The 21,876-nt window shown below is 37.0% G+C and overlaps 1 protein-coding gene across 8 annotated transcripts in view; it reads left to right on the top strand.

The window, feature by feature from the left end:
- The window catches only part of MEF2A (myocyte enhancer factor 2A), a 92,844-nt gene that overhangs the window by 15,434 nt on the left and 55,534 nt on the right, over positions 1–21,876 (top strand). For all 8 annotated transcript variants that reach the window (XM_055715060.1, XM_055715062.1, XM_055715063.1 and 5 more), the window contains exon 2: positions 21,567–21,765. In XM_055715060.1, the coding sequence (XP_055571035.1) occupies positions 21,712–21,765 (54 nt within the window). In that variant the 5' untranslated portion in view covers positions 21,567–21,711. The remainder of the gene's footprint in view (positions 1–21,566; positions 21,766–21,876) is intronic.

Genomic DNA, 21,876 nt, shown 5'->3' with positions numbered 1-21,876 from the left:
GGGCAGAACAGTATTTTGAAGAGGAAGTATGGCATGCTGGGTCACTTGGCAGAAATGAAGCAGTGTGAACAATTAAAGCTATGTTGCATATGATTTTTGGTGTGAGGATCTGGGAAGAGTGAATATGTCAGATTTCAGCTGTTTATAATTTGTTGGGGTTTTTTGGAGAGAGTTGCAAGGAAACCAGAAGTATTTCTGCCACCCCCCACCCCTTCTATCTCTCTGCTATTTTTTTGGAGCTTTCATTCTCAGTGGGTAGATTAATAGATAGATCTGACAGAAAACTCATAAAGTGCTAGTGGTTTTTCTCGTGAGGAAGAAAGAGCATATCTTGCATATTCTACTCTCAGTAAGTATCTATTTTTTTATTTAATATCTTCCCTTCCATTTTTGGTTTGTCTTCTAATGCTGTCATGAATAAAGTTCCAGATCAGTCAGCCAGGTGTGTTGCACGAAGAGATTTTTGTTCCTTATTTCCACTTGGGGTCTTGAAAAGTACATCCTCCAGAACTGACCAATTGTATACCAACACTTTTGGAAAAACAAAACAGTTACTATCTGATCTTAAAAACAGAGCATCTGCATAGTTTTACATTATAGGAGCTATGCTTTTATTATCATGTTAGGTAGGTTTTGATTTCTGTTGTTGTGCTTTTGTTTGCTTCTGAAATAAGAGTAACTTGTAACCCATCAAACAGTTGCAGATAGTCCTCACCAAGGTTATTTACTGTTCTTAGTCAAAACATGTTTCATGTGATCTGTTAAGACCGTAATTTTTCTCTGTAGGACCCTAATATTTGATTGCAGTAGAAACACTGTTTCTTTAGTTTTTACTATATTAGTGAAATTTGGAAGCTGTATTTTTAATGGTACAGTCAGAAACCTGTTAATTAGGTCAAACCCATGTGTTTTTGCAGACAAGTTTTATTTGTTGATCCCATTTTCTAGTTTTGTCTTCATGTCGTAGTTTACTGGTTTAGTTATGTCGTTACTTTTCTGTACATTTATCTGTAGCTCTTGGTTTTAGTCATGAGTTTGTTTTCTTTGTGAAAGGAATCCAATAAAAGACTGCTCTAAATGTGTTAACTTTTGTATACTTCTAATGTGCTGGTACTTTTTTTTTTGGCGTGTGTTCTTTAATGCTGTGACTCTGCTAATAGCAGGCCAGAATAGTATGTAACTCTTAAGTCATCAAGATGGAAATAAATTCTAGATAAGATGTAATGAAAAAATGCATTTAGATCTGATGCAGGTAAGGAAGTGACAGCTTAAATGTTTCAGCAGTTACAAGTCAAATTGTTGTGGTTTAACCACGCAGCTGCTTGCTCACTCCTTACCCGTGGCAGTGGGATGGGGAGGAGAATCTGGAAGAAGGTAAAACTCATGGCTTGAGATAAGAACAATTTAATAATTGAAATAAGTTTAAATGTTATAATAGTAGTAATGAAAAGGAGAGGGAGGGAGAGAGGGGGGAATAACCCCCACCCCCCAAAAAAAAAAAAAAAAAAAGTGATGCACAATACAACTTCTCGCCGCCTGCTGACTGATGCCCAGCTAGTCCCTGAGCAGTGATCAGCAAGGCCCTGGCCAGCCCTCCCCCGGTTACTGAGCGTGAAGTTCCATGGTATGGAATATCCCTTTGGCTTGTTCGGGTCAGCCATCCTAGCTCTGCTCCCTCCCGGCTTCTTGTGCACCTGCTCACTGGCAGAGCATGGAAAACTGAAAAGTCCTTGACTTAAGAGTAAGCACTACTTAGCAACAACTAAAACATCAGTGTGTTATCAACATTATTTTCATACTAAATCCAAAACACAGCACTATGTCAGCTACTAAGAAGGAAATTAACACTATCCCAGGCAAAACCAGGACACAAATGCAAATTTTAGCAGAAGTAAACAATTGGAACATGATAATTCAGCTAGGCTCACGTTTTGACAGTCATGCAGAGGTGGAGCATGGTTCTTGGGGAAGTGTGTGGCATGTGGTTCGTTCTTTTTTTTTTTTTTTCTTTGCAGTGACAGCTTCTATGCTCCCATGGGTTGGGGGGTGGGGAATTCTTACCAGCAGCTGCACAGAAACCTGTAAGTGCAAAGATGGCCCAGATTTCATGTTAAAGCTCTCAGGCAGAGTACTGCTGTATATTAGCACTTAGTCAATACTACAGTATTTGACCAGATAAAGTATCTCAATTGTGCTTCTGTGTGACACTACGTGAATACATATTCTGTGTGCAGCTAGTATAAATGTTTCTCCTGGTTCATTAAAAAAAAATCTCTTCTATATTAGAGATGATTTGGTGCCTCCAATGCAGTCCCATAGTGCAGAAGTTGTAATGTCAAAATGAAACCTGGTCAATGTATCAGGACCATACTGTAGACTTCAGATAGTTGGGTGCTTAACCTCTGAGTGACTAAAAGTGCAAGTGTTATAATACATGTCTTCTGTAAAAATGTGGTCTTCTGTATCTTTCTGTCTGTATTATTTGATAAATGCTGGTGTTCTCTGCAGACTAATTAAGGAATGACTCTGAGTAATGAGCTAGTTTAAAGTATCATCTACTCAAAATCCAACCATTTATTACAGCATACTTGTACCTTTGGCTCTTTGTTCTCTTGATATGCCCATAGCATATCTTTATTGCGGATAACTCCGTTAACTGTTGATAGTTCTGTCTGGTTTTCAGGTGGCCCCCAGCCAGTGGGAGGGGAGGATCAGTCGTATATGAACAATCTTGCAAAGTTTCTACTTAAGAACAGCAGCGTCAGGATGTGCATATAGCAGCAAACATTCAGTTGCAGCTTAAGTAGGTATATGAGATAACTTTAAACTAGCCACTGTGGATATGGTTTCACTAGAGGAGCAACAGCCTGAGATTGTGGGCTAGCCAGCTGCCTAAATACTGACCAAAGGTCTGTATGATTCCCCCTGCCTTCAACTTCAGTGCCGAGGCTTACTGTGATTATACTCTTACTGATAAGTACTTGAGTTAGACTTTCCTCTATGCTTATGATGAAAAGGATTAATGTGTGTTCTTCCAGCAGAATACTGATACTCTTCTAAACCAATCTTGATCTCTGTGATCAGGTCTATCCCCTTTTATTTTAGCATTCTCCAAGGCAGCAGTCTGAAGCTATGAAACACATCGTCTGAGATGTCCCTCTATGTTAGTTTTATAGGCAGCTTTCAGAAGAGATTGCCTTCCTTTCCCCATTAGGTTGGCATTCTCTGTAGCGGTATCCTGGTTTGTAGTATGACATAGGAAAGCATTGTGACAGAGGTTGATAAAATATTTCTAGTGTGCGCTCCATTAATTTTGACAACTCATATTTGTTTGTACTTTTTATATGCCAGTGTGTATATTTCTGTATATGTCAATATATGTAGAGACAATGTGTGGGTTTTTTTGTATGTCAGTATCTTTTATAGAGAACATCTGCTATGAAATTTTTAGCACAATATGCAATGATACTTATTTAAAATGTGTTCTCGTACTTACTGTGTACCCAGTTGGTTTAATAAACCAGCAAAATATTTCAAATGTAGCTGAATATCCTACCTAGTTAATAACATGTACTGTTTTGAATTTCATCAGTCTTACATGTCACGTATTAGACTATAGTCTTGTGACCTTTTCCTTAAATTTTCATAGCAAGAGAGTAAGACAAACCAGTTAGCTTTGGAGTTTTGAATCTTAAAAATTCATAATGTAGATAACATAAATGTAAGGCTTACATGTGTGTTTTAAAATAGTAAATGGGTTAAAGTAGCACTGGCATACTTAGTGCTCTGTTGGCATACCTTTTCCCTTCAGATGGTTGTTTGGAATGCAAGGCCTCTTCCTGTATTTGCAGTAGCAAAGCTAAATTCTAATGTCACTTATAGGAGAAATTTAATACAAGCAGCTTGTACAGAACTGACCTGCTGCCATGATAGCATGCAGTATATTTAGCATGCATGTGTCTAGTAACCATGTGATCTTATGCAGGTTAATAAAACAGTGAGACTCTCAAAAGTTGTAATTTCTCTGAATGTTTTCAGAGTTCTGTTAATTAAATAAAATGTTATCAAATTATTTGAAGAGGCTTAGTTTGTAACTGAGGTGTAACCAACTGCAGAATTTGGAATGCTGCAGCATTGTGTCTGCATATCAGAGTTAGAGAGGACCGAGAATTCAAAAGTAGTTGGATTTCTTAATCCACCATGATTTTTGGAGTATTTTGGTTTTTAGACTGTTAAGCTTTAAAGATTAATTTGTAAATGAAATCTGAAAATAGCAGTCTGAGCCTCAGGTGCTTAATCTTTAAGAAAAGCTACAAATGTAAATTCTGGCAATGCTGTGATATTGTCAGAATTTCTTGGTATCACCTGTGCTTAAAAGCTAATGTGTCACATGCCTTCTGCAGATTTAACAAGTCATCATTTGGGAGATGATATGAAGGGAAGAGTGGCATGCATAAGTCCCCTGTCAGGATAATGTTACAAGGTGAATAATCTCTTTAATGGAATATAATCTCTCTTATGCAAAATCCTGATAAAGTTGAATAACATTTTCTCTGCTGGTTTGTTGCAGAAAGAATGATATTGATGTTGTTTTACCATTTCAAGTTTCTTCACATCTTGTGCTGAGCAGAAAGAGTGACATGGCTTGCTCACCGTCTCCTGCTTGTTGCGCAATACCATTTAGCATGCGGTAGCAGGATTCTTCTTGGACTGCATCTGTGGGCCCAAATGAATAAAATGTCCTAGGTGGGATCAAAGCACCAGAGTGCAGCTTAAATACTGAATTATGGGACAGTGTCTCTCTAACAACCCATTGCTAAGGGATTTCCTTAGTCTCAGACTTGCACGATTGCATTCCTTAAGTTTGAAAGATGCAAGTGAGTTCTGAATGCTTTGGGAGTTCTTTTCTTCTTCGGGTCCACTGGTCACATGTCATGCCAATGAGGCTTGGCTAAAAGCAGAGGAACAAAGGCTTCTATCTCCCCCAGCTGTGACTTAACTTGTAGGTCTTCCAGATGGTAGCTTTTTCCACCTCTTCCAGTTGAGGAGACTCCGTAGGCACGTTCTTCCAGATAATGGGTTGTTGGATTTTGGTTTCTGATAGTGTATTTCTAGAAACACCGTCATTATGGACTAGAAAGCGCCTTCAAAAATTGATGATACTTTCTGCCAAATTCTCTGGGTTTGGTAGATGCTGCATTTGCAGAAAAATTACATGGAAGCTCAGTGGATTTTCTTTTGAGTTCTTTAAGGGCACACATAGTAAAGCAGCATTACATTGTCTTAAACATAATAGAGAACCAAAATTATTCCATAAAGCATAATGTTACTGTGCACGCAGAGTTACATACCTTAGCATACATACTGTTTCTTAGCCCTGCAGAGTGTTATTGTGTTGGAAGCTGTTGTTGGTCTATTTAAGTGTTCCAAAATATCCATAATTCTCTTGCCCAAGCTTCTGAGTTAATAGTGTATGAAAACAACAAGGTCCCTTTAGAGTTCCCATTTTGTTTTCCCTTAGCAGCCTGGATCCTGGATCTGACACATTGCAGAACCACTAGTGGAAACTCAGATCTCTCGCAAAAGCTGTGACTTTTTTGTTGTGGGTTTGTCAGTGCTGTTGACAAATACTTATTAATTTCAGTTTCACGATTTAGCTTGGTTTTTCTCATGTCTCTTCTAAATTTTTATTGCAAGAACTGAGTCTTGTGCTTAATTGATTTTGCTTTTAGAAGGCCAAAGAATACCATGTGTATCCTTGAAAGACCTTCCCTTAAGGTGAAATCCTTAAAAGTGAATGAGAACCAGTTTCTTTTTAATGTCTCTTTCAATCTATTGAATTTAAAAAGCCATGTTCGTGTCTTTGTTCTACACTTCATGGCATCAAATTGGATAAAAAGGCAGACATAAAACTCCCTACAGATAAACCTATTGTTAACTCTTTCTCTATCATGGTTTTTCCTCTGCTTTTGGGGATTTCCCCTTCTCTTTAATGCCTTTCTTCCAGCTCTATGGGGTGAGCATCTTCAGTGAAGTGGACTTGGACTCATTCTGTAAAAGAACAGTGAGACTTAAGAGCCATCTCACCTCTATATGGGAAGATTGTAGGGAATATTACCATGCTGTTCAGGAATATTTTGGCTTCAGTTCCACCTACTGAAATAATTAGGCAAGAACAACAATTTGAATAAAATGAGATTTTTGCGTCTGAGGATTTGCTAGCTAGACCAAGTACTGCTTTTCCATGGCCAAAATGAGATCTTGGAAATAATGTAAATGGACTGACTTGGTAGCCTTAAAGTGAAACAGCAGAAATCTTAATTTACTGTGTTTAAACCAAAGCTCAGTGCCTTGCTGCTTTCTAGATGCCCCATACCTATGCAATAAACCTAGCTCAGGCATGCTTATCTATTACCGAACTGTGCGTTCATGGAAGTTTTAAGATTTTATGTGGTAATTTTTCTGATGTGGAATATTAAATGGTCTGCATTTTTTTTTAGTGATGCATAGAAGGGGGAGTGCCTGCCATCTGTAAAGCCATTGCTGACGTTGTTACTCAGATATTACCATCAAAATTAAATAGATTCAGTGGTAGACAAAGAGGAAGGAAAGAGCTACAAGAAGTTAGAAGGAAGAATCTCTACAAATACTGGTTGACATAACATGTTACGAGTAGTGGCTGCTAGAAGTACAGGGTAAGCTTGTTTTGATTCCTATCTTCCTTTTGAAAGCAGGCAAATGTTTGTAGTGTGGAGGATGTCTCCACCCCTCCCCTTAGTGGAGATGTGTGCGGGAGAAAATGATGACACTGTATGTTGGTGAATTCTTACAAATCTAAACATAGACCATAATCACAGGTGTGTCTGTGTAGGTGCAGAAATCTGTTGGCTTCAGATGAAATCATAAGCTGAAGTTTTGAGAACTAGGTCTGACTCGGTGGTCAACATTTTCGGTTATACTGAGAAGTCTTTGTTTCAAATCTGACTTTTAAGAATCTGTTGGCTTTGCAGCTGGGGGAAGTCTGCTAAAGAGCAATTATCAGTCTGCAGTTTATCAGAACTGCAGAGTAAATTGCTGGAAAGATACCATTCTTCCAGTGGGAAGGGGGATAGAATTTTGTAGTCATAGAATCATTGTGTTTTGTTTTGGGTTTGATTTTCTTTGCTTTAAGTCTGAATGCATTTCCTTAGAGCTTCTGTAATCCTGCCTCAAAGCAGAGGGTATGAGATAAGAACTGAGAGAAAAGTAGAGCTCAGTCACCAATACAATTGCTTAATTAAAATCTGTTTTACTAATTCTTTCTTCCATTTGTTATGTGCTGTCAGGAGTATCTCATATTTTGGCATGCAGCTTTTCCTCTGTTTGCTGTGAGTTGGCTAGTTTTTGTTAAGCAATGTGTGGCCTCCTATGCAAAACTTGCAAAGCATCAGTTACGGGAGAAGGAGCTAAGCTATGCAAGAGCATGAAAGGCTGGGACAGGATGCTGGAATTTTCTTGCAATATGATTTGTGGCCAGAGTTAGAGCTTTGTTACTGTGTATCTGTGTGTTGCAATGAGAATTAATAGATAATCAAAGGTTTTGGCATGGTATACCAAAGCAGGTGTGCTCAAAGGTACACCAGTCTTATTGAGGGGAAAATAAGCTTTTAACCCGGGCAAAAGCAGCAGTAATGCAGATCAACATTAGGCCCTGGTTACACTGTCCCTTCTAGGCTCTGTCTTTGCTGATGCAGGTGAAATTGGAGACTACAAGCGCTGGTATCTCTACTGTTTGCCAGCTAGCTGTCAATATTTATTGCTTCAGCTGCTGCAAGGCTTCCAGTCAACATGTAAAAAGAAGATGGTTTTAATGTCCTGAAGGCCAAGAGTACTCAACAATAACTTTTTAAAAAGAGAAGTTAAGATTTCTTGCAGGTGCAAGAATACTTCCAAGCAGGTTCTTGAAAGCTGTGTATAAACTGCTTGCCAGTTCACTGTGGTTCACTTTCTCATTCATACAAGTCCTTGCAGTTATGTTCAGAGATTATTTACTTAGAATTAATAAAATGAGGTGTTGTAAAATAATTAAGATAGCATCTGAATCCAGTATACAGAATCCACTTTCATGAATATAGTTAATATGTGAGAATTTTTTGCTTAGGGAAATTTGTATATAGGGTTTGTCATGAAGAGAAAATGCTTTATTGTCATACCAGAAAAGAATGTAAAAGATTGCAGAGTCTTCCTCAAGTGCTCTAGCTGATACTGTTAGAATAAAAAAAAAAATAAATAATTTCTGTGTCTAAGTAAGCCTGTCACTTCACATGAAGGAATTTAACAGGAGCTTTAACCACTCATTCAACTGATGTGTCTGAACTTGCACATTGCATTTTCATCTACCAGGTCTACAGGCAGTATCAAAGTTTTATAGTGGGATGCAACTGCTCTTACCAAAATAAGATGTTGCTGTTAACATTAAGTGCAGCAAGTAGAAGTAATACCTTCAAGGAGAAGACATTCATGTCTGACTGCTGCATCTTTGCTTTACAACTGAAATACAGTTTGTAGGTCTCTTAGCTAGGTTTTTGTCAGAGGTGAATGAAAAGATAGTGTGGATGGAAGGATTCCAGCATTTGTTTTCTGTAATTTTCCTAGTGGGTTTAAAAAATTGATGCAATAATTAAATGCCGAGATGTCCACTTTGACCATCTAATAGTGCAAGAGGCAGAGGCTGGTAGTGCAGTCTTCCCTTCTGAAGTGGTTTCAGAGCTGCTTCTTGGCTCTTCTGGCAGTTTCTTTGATAGTGACGATAACTATTTTCTCCTTTTCTGAAATCAGGATAGTAAGCTGTGCGTGACTGGGGGTTTTGTTTGTTTGTTTTTGTTTTTTTAAAAGTTTTTAATAATAATGGCAGGTCTGGATGGTCATCTCTGGTTCCTGACTGATCCTGCTTATTGTCAGGCAGTCATGCATCAGATAGTGCTTGGCTGACTAAGTAGGAAAGACAGAGATGTCTACCTTAGAGTTTCAAAAAGCTTGCATTTGCATCTGGTGTTTCATGTCAAAGTTAAATGAATATACTTGTTTAAATGGAAGAGGTTTTCAGTGAGGGAAGTCTACGATAATTTGAGCCTGTCTGGGCTTCTGCTTCAGATTCCTGGCTACTTAATGCAATTGAAAATAGGCCAGCTGCCTTTCAAATACATTAAGATCCAGCTTTTGCGATACCTTGTTTTTCTCAGTGTTCCTTGCTCTTGCATAACTCTTCAGTGATGTAGTAGTTTATCAGAAGGGCTTTGTATATTTACATATGGATCACTTAATTGATTCTTGCTTGGTGCCTCAATTAAATTTTTCTGGGCCTTCACTTAAACTTGTCAGCTGTATCTTCTCATAAAGACTTTTTTGGTGGCTCTGTTCATGTAAGATGTGTGTCAGGGTTTGTTGACAGAAACAGAAATTGAGGTCTTTTTGAAGTTTTGCAGATTTCTGTTTTTGATACAATAATGGGAACAAATGCATCAGACCGCTCTCTTGTTTATAATCATGGAGTATTTCGTTCCAGAAGCTATTGAAACAGATACTTTAATACATTTTGCTGTCCACCACTTGAATCATGTAGCTTCACTATGAAGCAGTAATGTTAGTTAGGGTCAAATGACTTAAGTTTTCTATGTGCAGCAATCTGCAAGAAAGATGAAATAAATAGATTTTATCATTTGCTCTGCCTTGCAGGTATGGCAAGTAACAGTTACTGTAGCATCGTGAATTTTCACTTGTCAACTAAACCTCATTAACTGCCTGTACGCTGGTTTGTTGCCATTGCTAAGGAAAAAATAGGTTCAAAGTTAGTTTTAGAATTAGGTTTCTATTTAGAGAACAGTTTATATTCAGAAACAGTTCTTATCTGAAGATGCAGTGTACTGTAATCTGTGTAGCTTAGGTAACGCTTTTGCAAGTGAATCAAAGTGGCTAGTTAATGTTAATGACATGAATGTCCAGACTACCAGACATCATCTGCCAATAAAGGAAAAAATGTATATGCAGGAGCAGAAAATGTTCTAAATAATATTGTCACCTCTTTTTGTAGTAAAAACTGAGTTTACTACAGTATGTTTAGGTGTTCTGGTATGTATCGTAATGTAGTTAATTTTGTTTTTAGTGGCCTACCCCATGCTTGATTGGGACAGTCTTACATGTGATTGCTTTAAACAATATAGACATCAAAATGGAGGGCAGTAACACCAGCCTTGGAGGTAGGGTGGGGGGAAGAAAGAGGGTTGTGAAGGACTTGGATCAGTGACATGTTTTAGGTTGTAAGGAATTTCATTCCAGGCTGCTTTTAAAAGTGGCTGTTGAAATTAGAGAGTTCGTGGGAATTGGACTGTGTCTTGGTCATGGGTGCCTAGTGCCATCTTCCTGAGTTCACTGATGTTATTTAATCACCTGTATTTAATCTTTTTCCAATATATCACTCCTGTGATGTGGCTGAGTGAATCCTTCTCACTTGTATGTTATTTTAGTTAGTTGTCACTTGCCTGGCTCAGATTCTGACATCTTTAGATTATAAAGCAGCAGTCTCCATGCATGTCTGGAAAGCACCTGCCCTGTGATCTGCTGTAGCACCACCCCCTACCCCCCGACAGTAATGGTGTTTTATTTTACTTAATTATAAAATGACTGTTTGTTTAAAAGGATGCAGGGAAGGGAATAATTCAATGACATTTGCTTGTGATATCTCTGAAGCACAGTGTGGTGATGATGATGGTAATTATTATTATTTTTGTTTAGAACTTTGAACTGGTGTATCTGAATATTAAGAGATAGAGTTTTGAACAAAGGCTGTGGCAGCCACAGAAAAAGAATCTTGCCGCTAATCTTTGTTAGAAATGTGTAGGCGTCTTCATGGTTTATTGAATGTCTTACTGAGGCATGCAGGCTGTTTGAAGCATTATGTTGTCGTGTCTGTCTGGTTTATAATTGCACTTCAACAATATGACTGCATGCTGTCGTTTAATCAGACATCGAATAAATTATCAAGAAAGCTTTCTGGATAATTGTTGAGTGATTTAAAGCTTCTTATGGATTCTTTGGTGTGTGATATTTCTTCTATTTGTTCTTGGTTTTCCTGTCCTGTTACCTTTAAAAGGGAGGGTGTGCCTGTATCATGTGGAATCTTCTGGAAGACTGGAAATGTGTATTTGGTAAGAGAGTATGCTGGGGAGGGAAATAGTTATGGAGACTACCTGTCATAGCAGGTAAACAAAAACAGAAAACCCACCAAAAACCCCACCACAAATGGGGGTTGAGCAAGAAGCTTGGCGCCTGCAGCTTGTGCAGAGCATGAGGAAAAGCCGATATGTAGGATTGGCAAGAAGCAGTTGGTTAACAATGAGCTAAACCTCAGGAAGAAGTTTCCCAAGTACGAAATGGGAACGTATGGTGCTCGGTGTCACAGAGCCACTGTTGGCTGAAGCCAAACTGGGAAATGAAGACCTGTCTTGCAAGAACACAATGTGCAAGGAAGAATCATGTTTATAATCCTTCTATATTTCTATTCCGTCATCTACTCACATTTCTCCCTTGCTAACAACTTCAGTAAAATCTGGCATTTTTAAGTTTGAAATCTGGTTTGAGGAAGCTCTGTATAGGACAAGGTGTAAGCAGAACCATGTGAAAGCTATGGCTCGCCTTGTATCCCATTACATTCCTGAAGTCAGCTGTAAATGTTTTTGATTGCTGTAATGTTTGTTCAGTAACATGTGTTGAAGTTGCTGTCATGTGGCTGTTTGTTGCATTACCTCAACAGTTTGTGCTTTGTAAGCGGAGTGGATAAGTTTCCTCATAGTGAAATGTAACAATGAATTACTAGAAGTTTAGTCATTGCTGAGTGTTCAGAATTTCACTGAGTTTTGGAAGTCTTGCTGCAAATCACAAGGTCAGTGTGCTGGAGTACCAAGCTTGTACAGTTTTCAATATTAGCTAAATGCAGTGTTAAATAAGACTACCTCATAATTTACGTTCTTTGTTTCTTCCAGTAGAAGAATCTAAAGAACAGGGACAATCAAATGCTTTTTATATACATACTTCCAAAAGAAATACCTGCCTTGGTTTCTACTCTTGCCTTGGGAAACTGTGCCAGTAATACACCAGTCAGTTTTAACATACTGAGAACAGACACTTAACCAGAGAATTGCTTATTTGGCGTTTGCTACAAGGAAACTTACGTGCAGCCTGCAAAATTTGAATACAATTTTAAAGAGTAGTTGAAAGATCAGAGTAATAAATCTCATAACATTGCCCTACAGTATGTGCTGCATTTTGAATATGTTTTCTACCTGTCTTCATTTCTATAAATTTTAAATCTTATGTCAGAATGCTGTTAGAGATAGCTCAGTTGGCACCTTGTTTAATTTTGTTTACTGTGTGTGAGTGTAGTACTTTTCTGATGTTGCTTTCAGGTGTTTATTTTATTGATGAAGAATCTAGCTGTGAGATGTGGTTGTGGTGCTTCAGAACTTATATATAGAGATATTTTTGTCTAGTATTTGGTTTGTGAATGTTCAGGTTTTTACGTGTAGGTTATTTGTTGAGGTCCTAAATGGCGGTAAAATTAGCCTCCCTCAGAAAGCACTTACTAAAAACTTTGGTGGTACTTGGAAAGGATAATCTATATAAATCATGTAGTTCTCAGAGCCAGAAAGAAGGACAGTACTCCTTACAGAAAAGGATGTCCAAATAGAAATGCCAGGGACCTGAATTTTTAAGGTTACTTTGATATGTTGTTGCTTATGTTTAAAGTGCTGCTCCCACTGAATTCTGCCTGGCATGGCCATGTTAAAATCAGAACAAAGCTTTCAATTTAATTATCTAGAAAATGATAAAAACAGTGAGTGACCACATACATGAAAAAAATAGGTGGTGGAACTTGTCTAGAATGTCACAGAAATCTGACCAAAACAATTTAGTGTTTTAGAGCAGTATTCAGCTGTGGCAACTGAAAACATCTTCTGTCCACTTGCAGTCCCCAGTCTTACTCACTGTATGTACTCAGATTTGCTCTACTGATTTCCGTAGAGATAAATATAGATGTGACAAGTGGGGCAGAGATACTGTGGGAGTTCAGAGATAGTGAGCTATACCTTTGCCAGATGCATGTTGTTATGCAAAGTAAGATTATCTGTATTCTCCTATCTATTGATAAACTGAAGTTGAGATGGGAAAAGTAATGAGCCAAGATAGCAGTAATTAAAGCTGGAGTGTCACTGCGGTAACTGATGAAATATGAAGACTTCTGGAAATAGATTTCCCAATGATAATACTTTTTCTTAGAGCCATGACTTAACTTAGCAGTATGTAACATGTTTTAAGTGTTATCTAAAGATGCAATAATGAGCCTGAAGAAGATTGATCAAGTTTTAACATGTTGGAAAACCAGAAGAAAGCTCCTTTCTGGTTGGTAAGTGTATTAATTGGAAACTGAACAGTCCTGTGTGTGTATATTTTATTTTCTCTTATTGTAAGAGGAAGAAAACCACTAAAAGTGAACCTTTCAGTTTTCCGCACTGTTAGGTGTGTGTTGTTCAGTTAATTACCAGTGAAGGTACTTGTGAAGGTGTCTTTTCAGCTGATTCTTGCTGAGTCATTAGGCTGGCTTTAAAGAAGGGAAATTATTTTCCCAGCTGAGAATAGCAGCATGGTTTTTGGTGATTTCCAGCCTGCTTCCACCCTGCCCCCCGCCCCCCACAATGTAAAAAGGTTGTTTCACAGGGTTCTGTTTTGTCTTCTGTAACAGAGGAGAGCTCTTTCGTAGCAGCTTTTTGTTGCGTGTGAAATGGTGTATAATTTAAAGCTATGTCTAGTAGACATGGTCCTGTCCGCGTTTTGAAAGGTACATCCTGGTGGCTCCCTTCTTCGGAGGCAGAAAGGAGTTTTGATAAGAAGACGTGTGTGGCTGTGTGCCACATGGTAGTTAAGTTCCACAGCCATTACGGATTCATAATAACCTTGAGGCAGATGTTTTTGATCTTCAAAAACGTTTAATATATTTTATATCTATATTTAACTTCAGGAAAGAAAGCCTGCCTTCTGTGGGTTTAAAACCTGTGCTTAAATGCTTTTAGTTGCACTAAAACTTTTTAGTTGCTTTTAGTTTAGCTTGTCATTGAAAATTATGAAACATGTAATGAGTTTTAAAATAACTAAATACCCGCCAGTACTCTTCTATTTTGTTATGGAGCAATCATACCTAAACTTAAATTTTAGATTTTTGCATCTAATTCATTAATTTTCCAAGATCTGTAAATGGCAAAAAAGGGAGGATTATCCTGCCAAAAGATCAAAAATTGTGATCAAACTGATGCAGTTGTTGTAAAAGCTGTGCTTCATTCACTAGGAAGTTAGTCTTTCTAGCCATAGCTTTTAAATATTGGGGTTTTTTTTGTTAACAGTGTCCAGAATCATCTTTGTGGCTATTTTTGTGTAACATGGAAAAGTCCTATCTTTCAACAAATTATGATAAATAAAGAACAAGTTTCTTCAGAAACACTCTGGAGCATGTTTTCCAGACTGCTATTCAGTAATGTAGTTATTTTCTTGATCTGTTTGTAGAAGTCTGGCAACAGAATTCTTGTGATGACTTAATATTTTAAGTTCTGCTTCTATCTAAATTTGGATTTTAATCCAGTATTGAAAGTTCAGTTCTCTTTTTGTGGTCTTCTTTCTCCACTGTTAGCTCATCAGTTTCTAGATCCCATTTTCCAACTGCATTCTAACATGTATTTGAGAATGCAAAGATAAATTATTTTAGAAAATATCAAGATTTAGAAAATATCAAAATATCAAATTTATGGATGGGAATGATAAAATAGAATTTAATACCACTTGAAAATATGTGGTTAAGATGTACGCTTTTAGAGATAGCATAATGGCTGTTTTGCTTCTAGAGAGGGTATAAATGCTCGGAATAGGACAATTTGGACTTAAACAGTAGTCCAAGAACAAAGTTTATTGCAATACAACAGTGTGAAAAATAGTTGGGTGTTGAGTTTAACAGAAATGTGAACCAACTGAATTTGAAATAATTAACTAGAGCAGAATTTGTGGTTGTGCCTGATCCTGCACAAAGCCACATTTGTCATATTATCTAGGAGTGCAGGTACTGTCATAGCTGGCGCTGATAGTCTGTCAGCTTGGGAAAATCCATCTTTTCTTAAAAAAGTGCATTCTAGGAGTAATAAAACTTGTTTTAAAAATAGACATCTGAATCTTAGTTCATTTTTCATACAGCTTAGATTTCTGTAGTTCTGTTCACAAGAAAATACAGTTATTCAGCATTATCTTAGGACTTACTGCATGGAAAAGAACGGCAGAAAAGGCCATTTTGAGCAACAGTATATTTAAATAGCATTTGAAAGTTGCAGTTCTTCAGTAAGACCATATTTTTTGATAGTACTTTGAGGTCTTTTTTCTAATATGCCTTCAAAACTTAATTTGAAAAGCTGTATAACTTAAAAAAAAATAGAAGAAAAAAATAGATTTGATTTTAATGTGGAAAATGAGTACACGTTCAGTTGCAAAACTCCACAAATCCATCCTTAGAAGTACAATTTACTTAAATGATCTAGTATCAAAGATACTTGTTGTTCTTCCCAGCTGAAAGAAACAAGTGTTTTGTGATGCATAAAAAAAGAATATCAATAAAGAATTGTTTATGGCTTCCTGCTTTTTATGTTGTACCACTTTTTAAAGAAAGTTATTTTGGCTAAGGGTTGTATTATTGTTTTGTAACAATGCGTGTGTATCACTTGCTAGCTGAGGACCTTGGAGCTCTGAGGCCAGTGTCATATACTGTAATACTCTTCTTGGATGCAGAAGAATGGCTTCTAAACTGAGGATGGAAAATAAGATTTATTTCCTAATATTGTGATACAGCAAGAAGTGTGAGATAAATGACAACATGTAGCCTTGTTCTGAAGGGGCAGGCCATGCTATTTGCATTACTTACAGCAATGTATGATGACAGGGCTATAGAAATGTGGCTGCAGGAGACGTTTTTGTTACTGTTTTTGCACACCTCTGCAAAATCCCCAGCAAGAATCTCACAGAGTGATCTCTGTTAAAGTGCAAACATATAGGTAGGTGGTGCCTTTGCTTGAAATCTTGATTTTAAAATCTAACTTTGAAGTGGTAGCAATGAATTTTGGAGCAGGGGTGGTAGAATAGAGCACAGTAATAACATCCCATGGCTCTTGACGTGGTTCAGTGCAGATTTTAAGTCTGAGTGAATATGTTCTGTATAATTAGTGGGGGATTTAGGAAAAAGAAAAGGTGTCTGGAGTTGTATACTTACTTTACATGGGTTTGCATTCTTTTTGAGGTTACGAAGAAGGAAATGTTCTTATCTTTCACTTCTGGACAGTGAAATGGAATCTGAGAATCATGTTTGACCCAGCTCCGTACAGCCTTTTGATTAATTATTTTGATGAAGACATTATTTGACTCTTAATTATTTTTTTTCCTAAATATTTCCGCTTAGTGCTACAGTGCAGGGAGGAAGGACACTTACGTGTTTGTAGGTACTATGGAATAATGAGATATTCTGTGTTACCTGCCTTGTTAACATAGAACAGTCGACACGTGGTGATGGGCCTCATCTCCATCTTGATACATATGGGAATATTTTTATCCTGGTCACATCCATGGTAAGCATGTGAAGTGTTAGAATTAGCAGTGGGTATGCAGTTTGGCCATGATTTGGTTGTGCAGTCTATGCCCATCATTTCGTGCTTAGGGACCAAATCTACAGAAATACCTGCACAGGCTCCTTTTAAGACTAGAAAAAGACTTACTAACTTTGATTTGGTAAAAACTACTGTCTGCTATTTAGTGAGCCTTACCTAAAAGCTTACCAGTGTAAGATGCATCTATACAGATCTGTGTTTTCATGCAGCTGTGGCTTTTGAGAGTTATCATGCAAATTATCTGACGTCATGACACTGATTTCTTTGTGTGCATTGCAGTAAATGAGCTGTGATGAGACTCTTGCTGTCAAGTGTAACCTGCAACCGTGATGGTGAAATGGAAGCTCAAGGAAACAGAGGCAGAGGGAAATTAAGGGAAAATAAGTGGAAGGAGTCTAATTCTGACACAGTTTTTCCTAACCTGTTCTGCCAGAAGGCTTCCAGACCTTGTGGAGTTCTGCACAGACATAATGTGTTTCCACTGAACCCTTGAAATAATCTTTTTAAATAGGTCAAATACAGTTTTCTTGCTTTAAAGTTACATATCTCTCACTATTTATGAAACCATAAGCAACCTTGACAACAAACGAACTCATCTGAGTTCCTGAAAATATGCAGTCATGTAGGTATATTTTTGCATATGGTTCTGTTGTCTTTCAGTACTTAGTATTGCGTTTTCACGTGTTGGGACAGGGAGTAAATCCAGAAAACTTGGAATAAATTTTACTTTTATACAATAGTAGAGATCTTTACTTGGACAGTTAGAAATATAATTTTTCTTGCTATTATTGCAAGCTGCCATTATTTTATGTTTGAAGCTGATAATGAAACTCATGGGTTTTTTCCTTTTTCTCTGCTTATTGTTTTTTTAATAAATGCCTGGAAGTAATCTTAAAAAGAAAAAAATTCCTTCTGTGTGTCCATGCAAGTAGTGCAAAGCAGTTTTGGTGGCTGTAGTAGGATTCTGTCACTTAAGGAAGTAGAACTTTACCTTTGTCAGGGTTACTTCAGATGAGTTTCATGTTTACTTTCAGAAATAAATACGCATTCAGCTTCACATATGTCTGCTAGATTTCTTTTATTTGGGCACAAGTTTGTTGATGGTCTAGATGAAATGGCTTTAATTTATGAATTTTACTTAAGTATGTTTGCAATACAACTAGGGCTTAGCAGAATTAAAACTTTGCTAGTTACACCTTTTAGGTAACCATGTAATGGACATAGCCTTATATCTTACCTTGCATAGTTTTATTGCTAGTCAGAATGGAAAATAAAACAGCAACTCTGACATAATCAAGGATTAGAAAAAGGAAAAGTCATTGCTCCCATGAGAAATGTAATGTGGGTTTGTCATTGGTGGTAACTTCCCATTTGGATGTTCTGAGCACACAAGAAAACTGGCTTTTTCTGGCCAATTTACTCCGATTTTGCAGTTACTGTCAAGAACCTTTCTACCGTAAGCTCATACCAAACTTATGTTTCAGCTCTTAGCTTTGAAATTGTCTCGTATGTGACTTCAAACTGAAAGAGATGCTGTATCTCAGAGCTAGGTTGCCTTTGGCAAATGTGTTTCGAAGCCAGGTTTCTGGTGTCCATAGCAACCTGTGGGAGAGGAGGAGAGGCTGGACGAAGATGGGGACAGACATGCAAATAGGAATTTGCTGAGTGAGAAAAACGCTTGAGGTTGAAGAAGGTAGCAGACCTGAGAGGCAGCAGTGGACCGATTAAAGAGGGCAAAGCAGAGGTTGTAAATGGGAAATGGGTTGAAGCATTTATACCTAACGGAGCATACTAATTTAAAAAGACCTGAAATAACACCCCAAAACTTTAACAATGTTGGTGAAAATTAACTGTCAGTTTTCCCATTACCCTTTGTGTGATGGTACATGGAGCAGATAAGTGTTCCCCTGCTGTTGTTTCTTCCATTAGCTCGTGGAAAACATTTGTGCATCTCTTATTTGGTATCCTTAAATATGATGTGAAATTATGCAATATATATATACTTCTTTTTCTCTCTACCCTGTTCTCCCATGAGCCTCTTTATTCACTGCATAGACTTGCTTTTGAAATAGGTATTGCAGAAGAGCTGAGTTAATGAGAAAGACTGTATGAAGAAAGTGTGTGGTCCCACACAGGTCTGTTTCCTTAGGTAGATTTTAAGAACTGTTAAGTTTACCTGGGTGTAAGTCTAGTGTAGTGGAACATAACGTATTGTTATGCTGCTGCACAAATTTGTGGTAGTTTATGATAAAATTTTATATAACTTTTATACTTTACACCGTAGATGTCCTTCTGTTTCAGAAAGAACAGTGTGTAACTGGAAAGGGTAGAGAGGAGGACAGGATGGCTGGCCAGAGAATGGCTTTTGTGTAGAACTGGTTGATTGGACTAGGGTTCTTTAGTTTTGAGTAAAGAAGGAAGGAAGATAAAACGCAGGCATCAAAATCAGGACTGACATGAAAGGTGAAGATGACAGTTTACTGCCTTGTATAATGAAAAATCTGTGGATACCAAATACAGTTAGTAGGATGTGGCTTAAATGAAAGGATGTATCTTGTACTCTGATGCATAACTAAGCTGTGGAACTCCTTGCTTCTAGGTGCTAAAACATTATACAGATTCAAAAAGATCTATTGAAAAGCTTTAAATACAAGATTTGATATATGACTCTAGAAGTTCCGATTCAAAAATCACTGAATGTCTGGAGAAAATGGCTTATAAATATTGCTTTTAAATGGTACATGTTTATTCTATTCCTGTGTCCCTCCTTTACCATCCTAGTGATATTTGCTAATAACCACAGATAAAATGCTGGACAAGATGGACCTTTGGTCTCACATGTGATGGTTATTGGTAGCTACTAGCTATGATGATGAGTGCTTTTAAAAAGCAGAGAAAGGAATGTGGTAATTCTGTATTCAGAGAACTGTTTCAATAATGTATGGTATATGTGAAAAAGGAAGCCATACATGAAGGAGATGACAGATTTTAAGAGCTCCTTATAGAGACCCTCATATTTGGTATGTTCAAGGAATGCAACCAGATTTTTGTGGAACTAAATGTAATGTATGATCATAGCATGAGCTGAGATATTTTTTTTTATTATTATTTTAATAGTGTAGGGCAGCTGACTTAAGACTAAACGTTTTATGAATTGAAGCTTAGTGTCCAGTGGATATTCTTAGAGCATGGCCGTTTTTTTGTTGTTTGTTTGTTTGTTTGTTTGTTTAACAAAAAAAGGTATGAATTCATATGCCAGTGTTGCTTTCCATGTTCATCTTGGAGGCTCATTCATCTGGACATAGCTACCTGTTAATACCTTTTTAGGAGTACATTGGAAGTAATTTTTTTTTCTTGAAGAAAATAAAAGGAATATGACGCTGATGTATGCTTGTAAGTGTTTTACCGTATAAACAAGATGCATATTCTTTTGATCAGCGGACATCATATAATCTTGGTGTTGATTTGATCTTAAACTCCATGGCTAATCTTAAACTCTATGGAACAGTATTTCTAAACACTGTTGGGCATTTTATGATGTTTTACTAAAGCAGTCCTTTGTTGATATCAGGTAAATGTAAAATGACATTCCTTCATTTTGTCATGTTCTTCCACCTCTTTTCTTTTTTTTTCTCCCAAGCTGCATCAGAATGTCATAGTTGTTTCCTTAGTGTAAATTGAATGTATTGTGAAGTATAGCCTGTGACTAATCACCTCTTGCTGTCTCTACTTATTAACTCTCTGATGGTGATGTGGTTGCACTGCTTTCTACACATGGCCTCAAGGATATGGCATTGTGACACCCATATTAAAATATGCAAGGCTTGATTTCACAAGACATTTTGGGTTGGAAAGTTAAGAGAGGTTATAAGCTAATATTGTGGCTGGTTTTACTCCTTTTATTTTAATGAATATTATGTGGTAATAGAATAAGGTGTATCTATTTCATGTTTATACATTCTAGTATACAACTGATGTTTTAGAGGCTATTTATTTTCAATTGTTCTCCAGTTTTTTTGAATTAATGTTATCCTACAGTCTAAGCAGTATGTTTGGAATATGGTTTAACAATTTTTTTTAACCAAAAATTACTTTAAAGTTTTCTAAATATCAGTGTTTTACAAGTCACTTTGGTGCATTAGTACCAGATTAAAAAACAAAGACGGCACATTGGCTTTTCAAGTTGCATGCACCTTTATCTTTCTAAACAATATAATAAATTAAAACAAGTGCTGGACTGGTAATTGGGTATTGGCAAATGTGGAACTTACTAGTTCTTGTAGAGAGTGTAACTGTGTGAATGTGTTTATTATTCATTGGTCTTGGTAGCTGTGAAATAGTTCTGTCGTGAAGATATTTCTGTGGTCTTCATCCTTTTTAAGTAAAGATATTCCCTCTTTTTTCTCCCTGCTGCTTCCCAGTGTCTTACCAAATGAGATGTAATTTAGTTTAGGAACAGAAACTCCATATTCTTGTGGCTTTGTTTTGTTATTGTGATGATAATTTTACAAAAGGAACAGGAAACACAAAGTGGTTTCTCTATAAGGTTTCCTAAAATAATGGAGTTTACCAGAACCTTGTGGGTAAATTTTTGAAACCTCAGATAACTCAAGGCCTAAAGTGCAGAGTGGTGAGCACCACCCCCTCTTAAAATGGTAAATTTTTAAAGCATCTGTTTGGAAGTGTATGAAATTATTGGTCATTTTAAACCTGTAATGTGTAGATTGAATCTGGCAAACTAATTGGAGTCTGTTTAATTGGAACAAAATACGTAGTATAATATTTTACCAATGAAAATACTTGGTTCTTCACTGAAATTATTTATTTCAAAATTTTATTTTTTAGGTGCTAATAAGAAGAAATAGGAACCTTTTCTCAAGCTGAAGACAAAGTAAAAGAAAACTATATCATGTGTTAGAATACTGAAGAGTGATATTTCTTGGATTAGTGTATTTCTGGATTGCAAAACAAAAGAAAGAAGAGGCTGAAAATGGGGAGAAAGAAAATACAGATTACAAGAATAATGGATGAACGGAACAGACAGGTGAGAAAGGAGGAGCCTGCATGAACAAGTTAATCAGTAATCCTGAAAATGAATGCAAACTTTGACTATCTTCATCTTAATTCACTCTTCTAAAGCCAAGCTTTGTCTTCC

Source organism: Falco cherrug, chromosome 7 (assembly GCF_023634085.1).
Source record: "Falco cherrug isolate bFalChe1 chromosome 7, bFalChe1.pri, whole genome shotgun sequence".
Taxonomy (NCBI): domain Eukaryota; kingdom Metazoa; phylum Chordata; class Aves; order Falconiformes; family Falconidae; genus Falco; species Falco cherrug.
The sequence above is the reverse complement of the archived record's forward strand: the minus strand, read 5'-3'. Positions and strand labels throughout refer to the sequence as shown.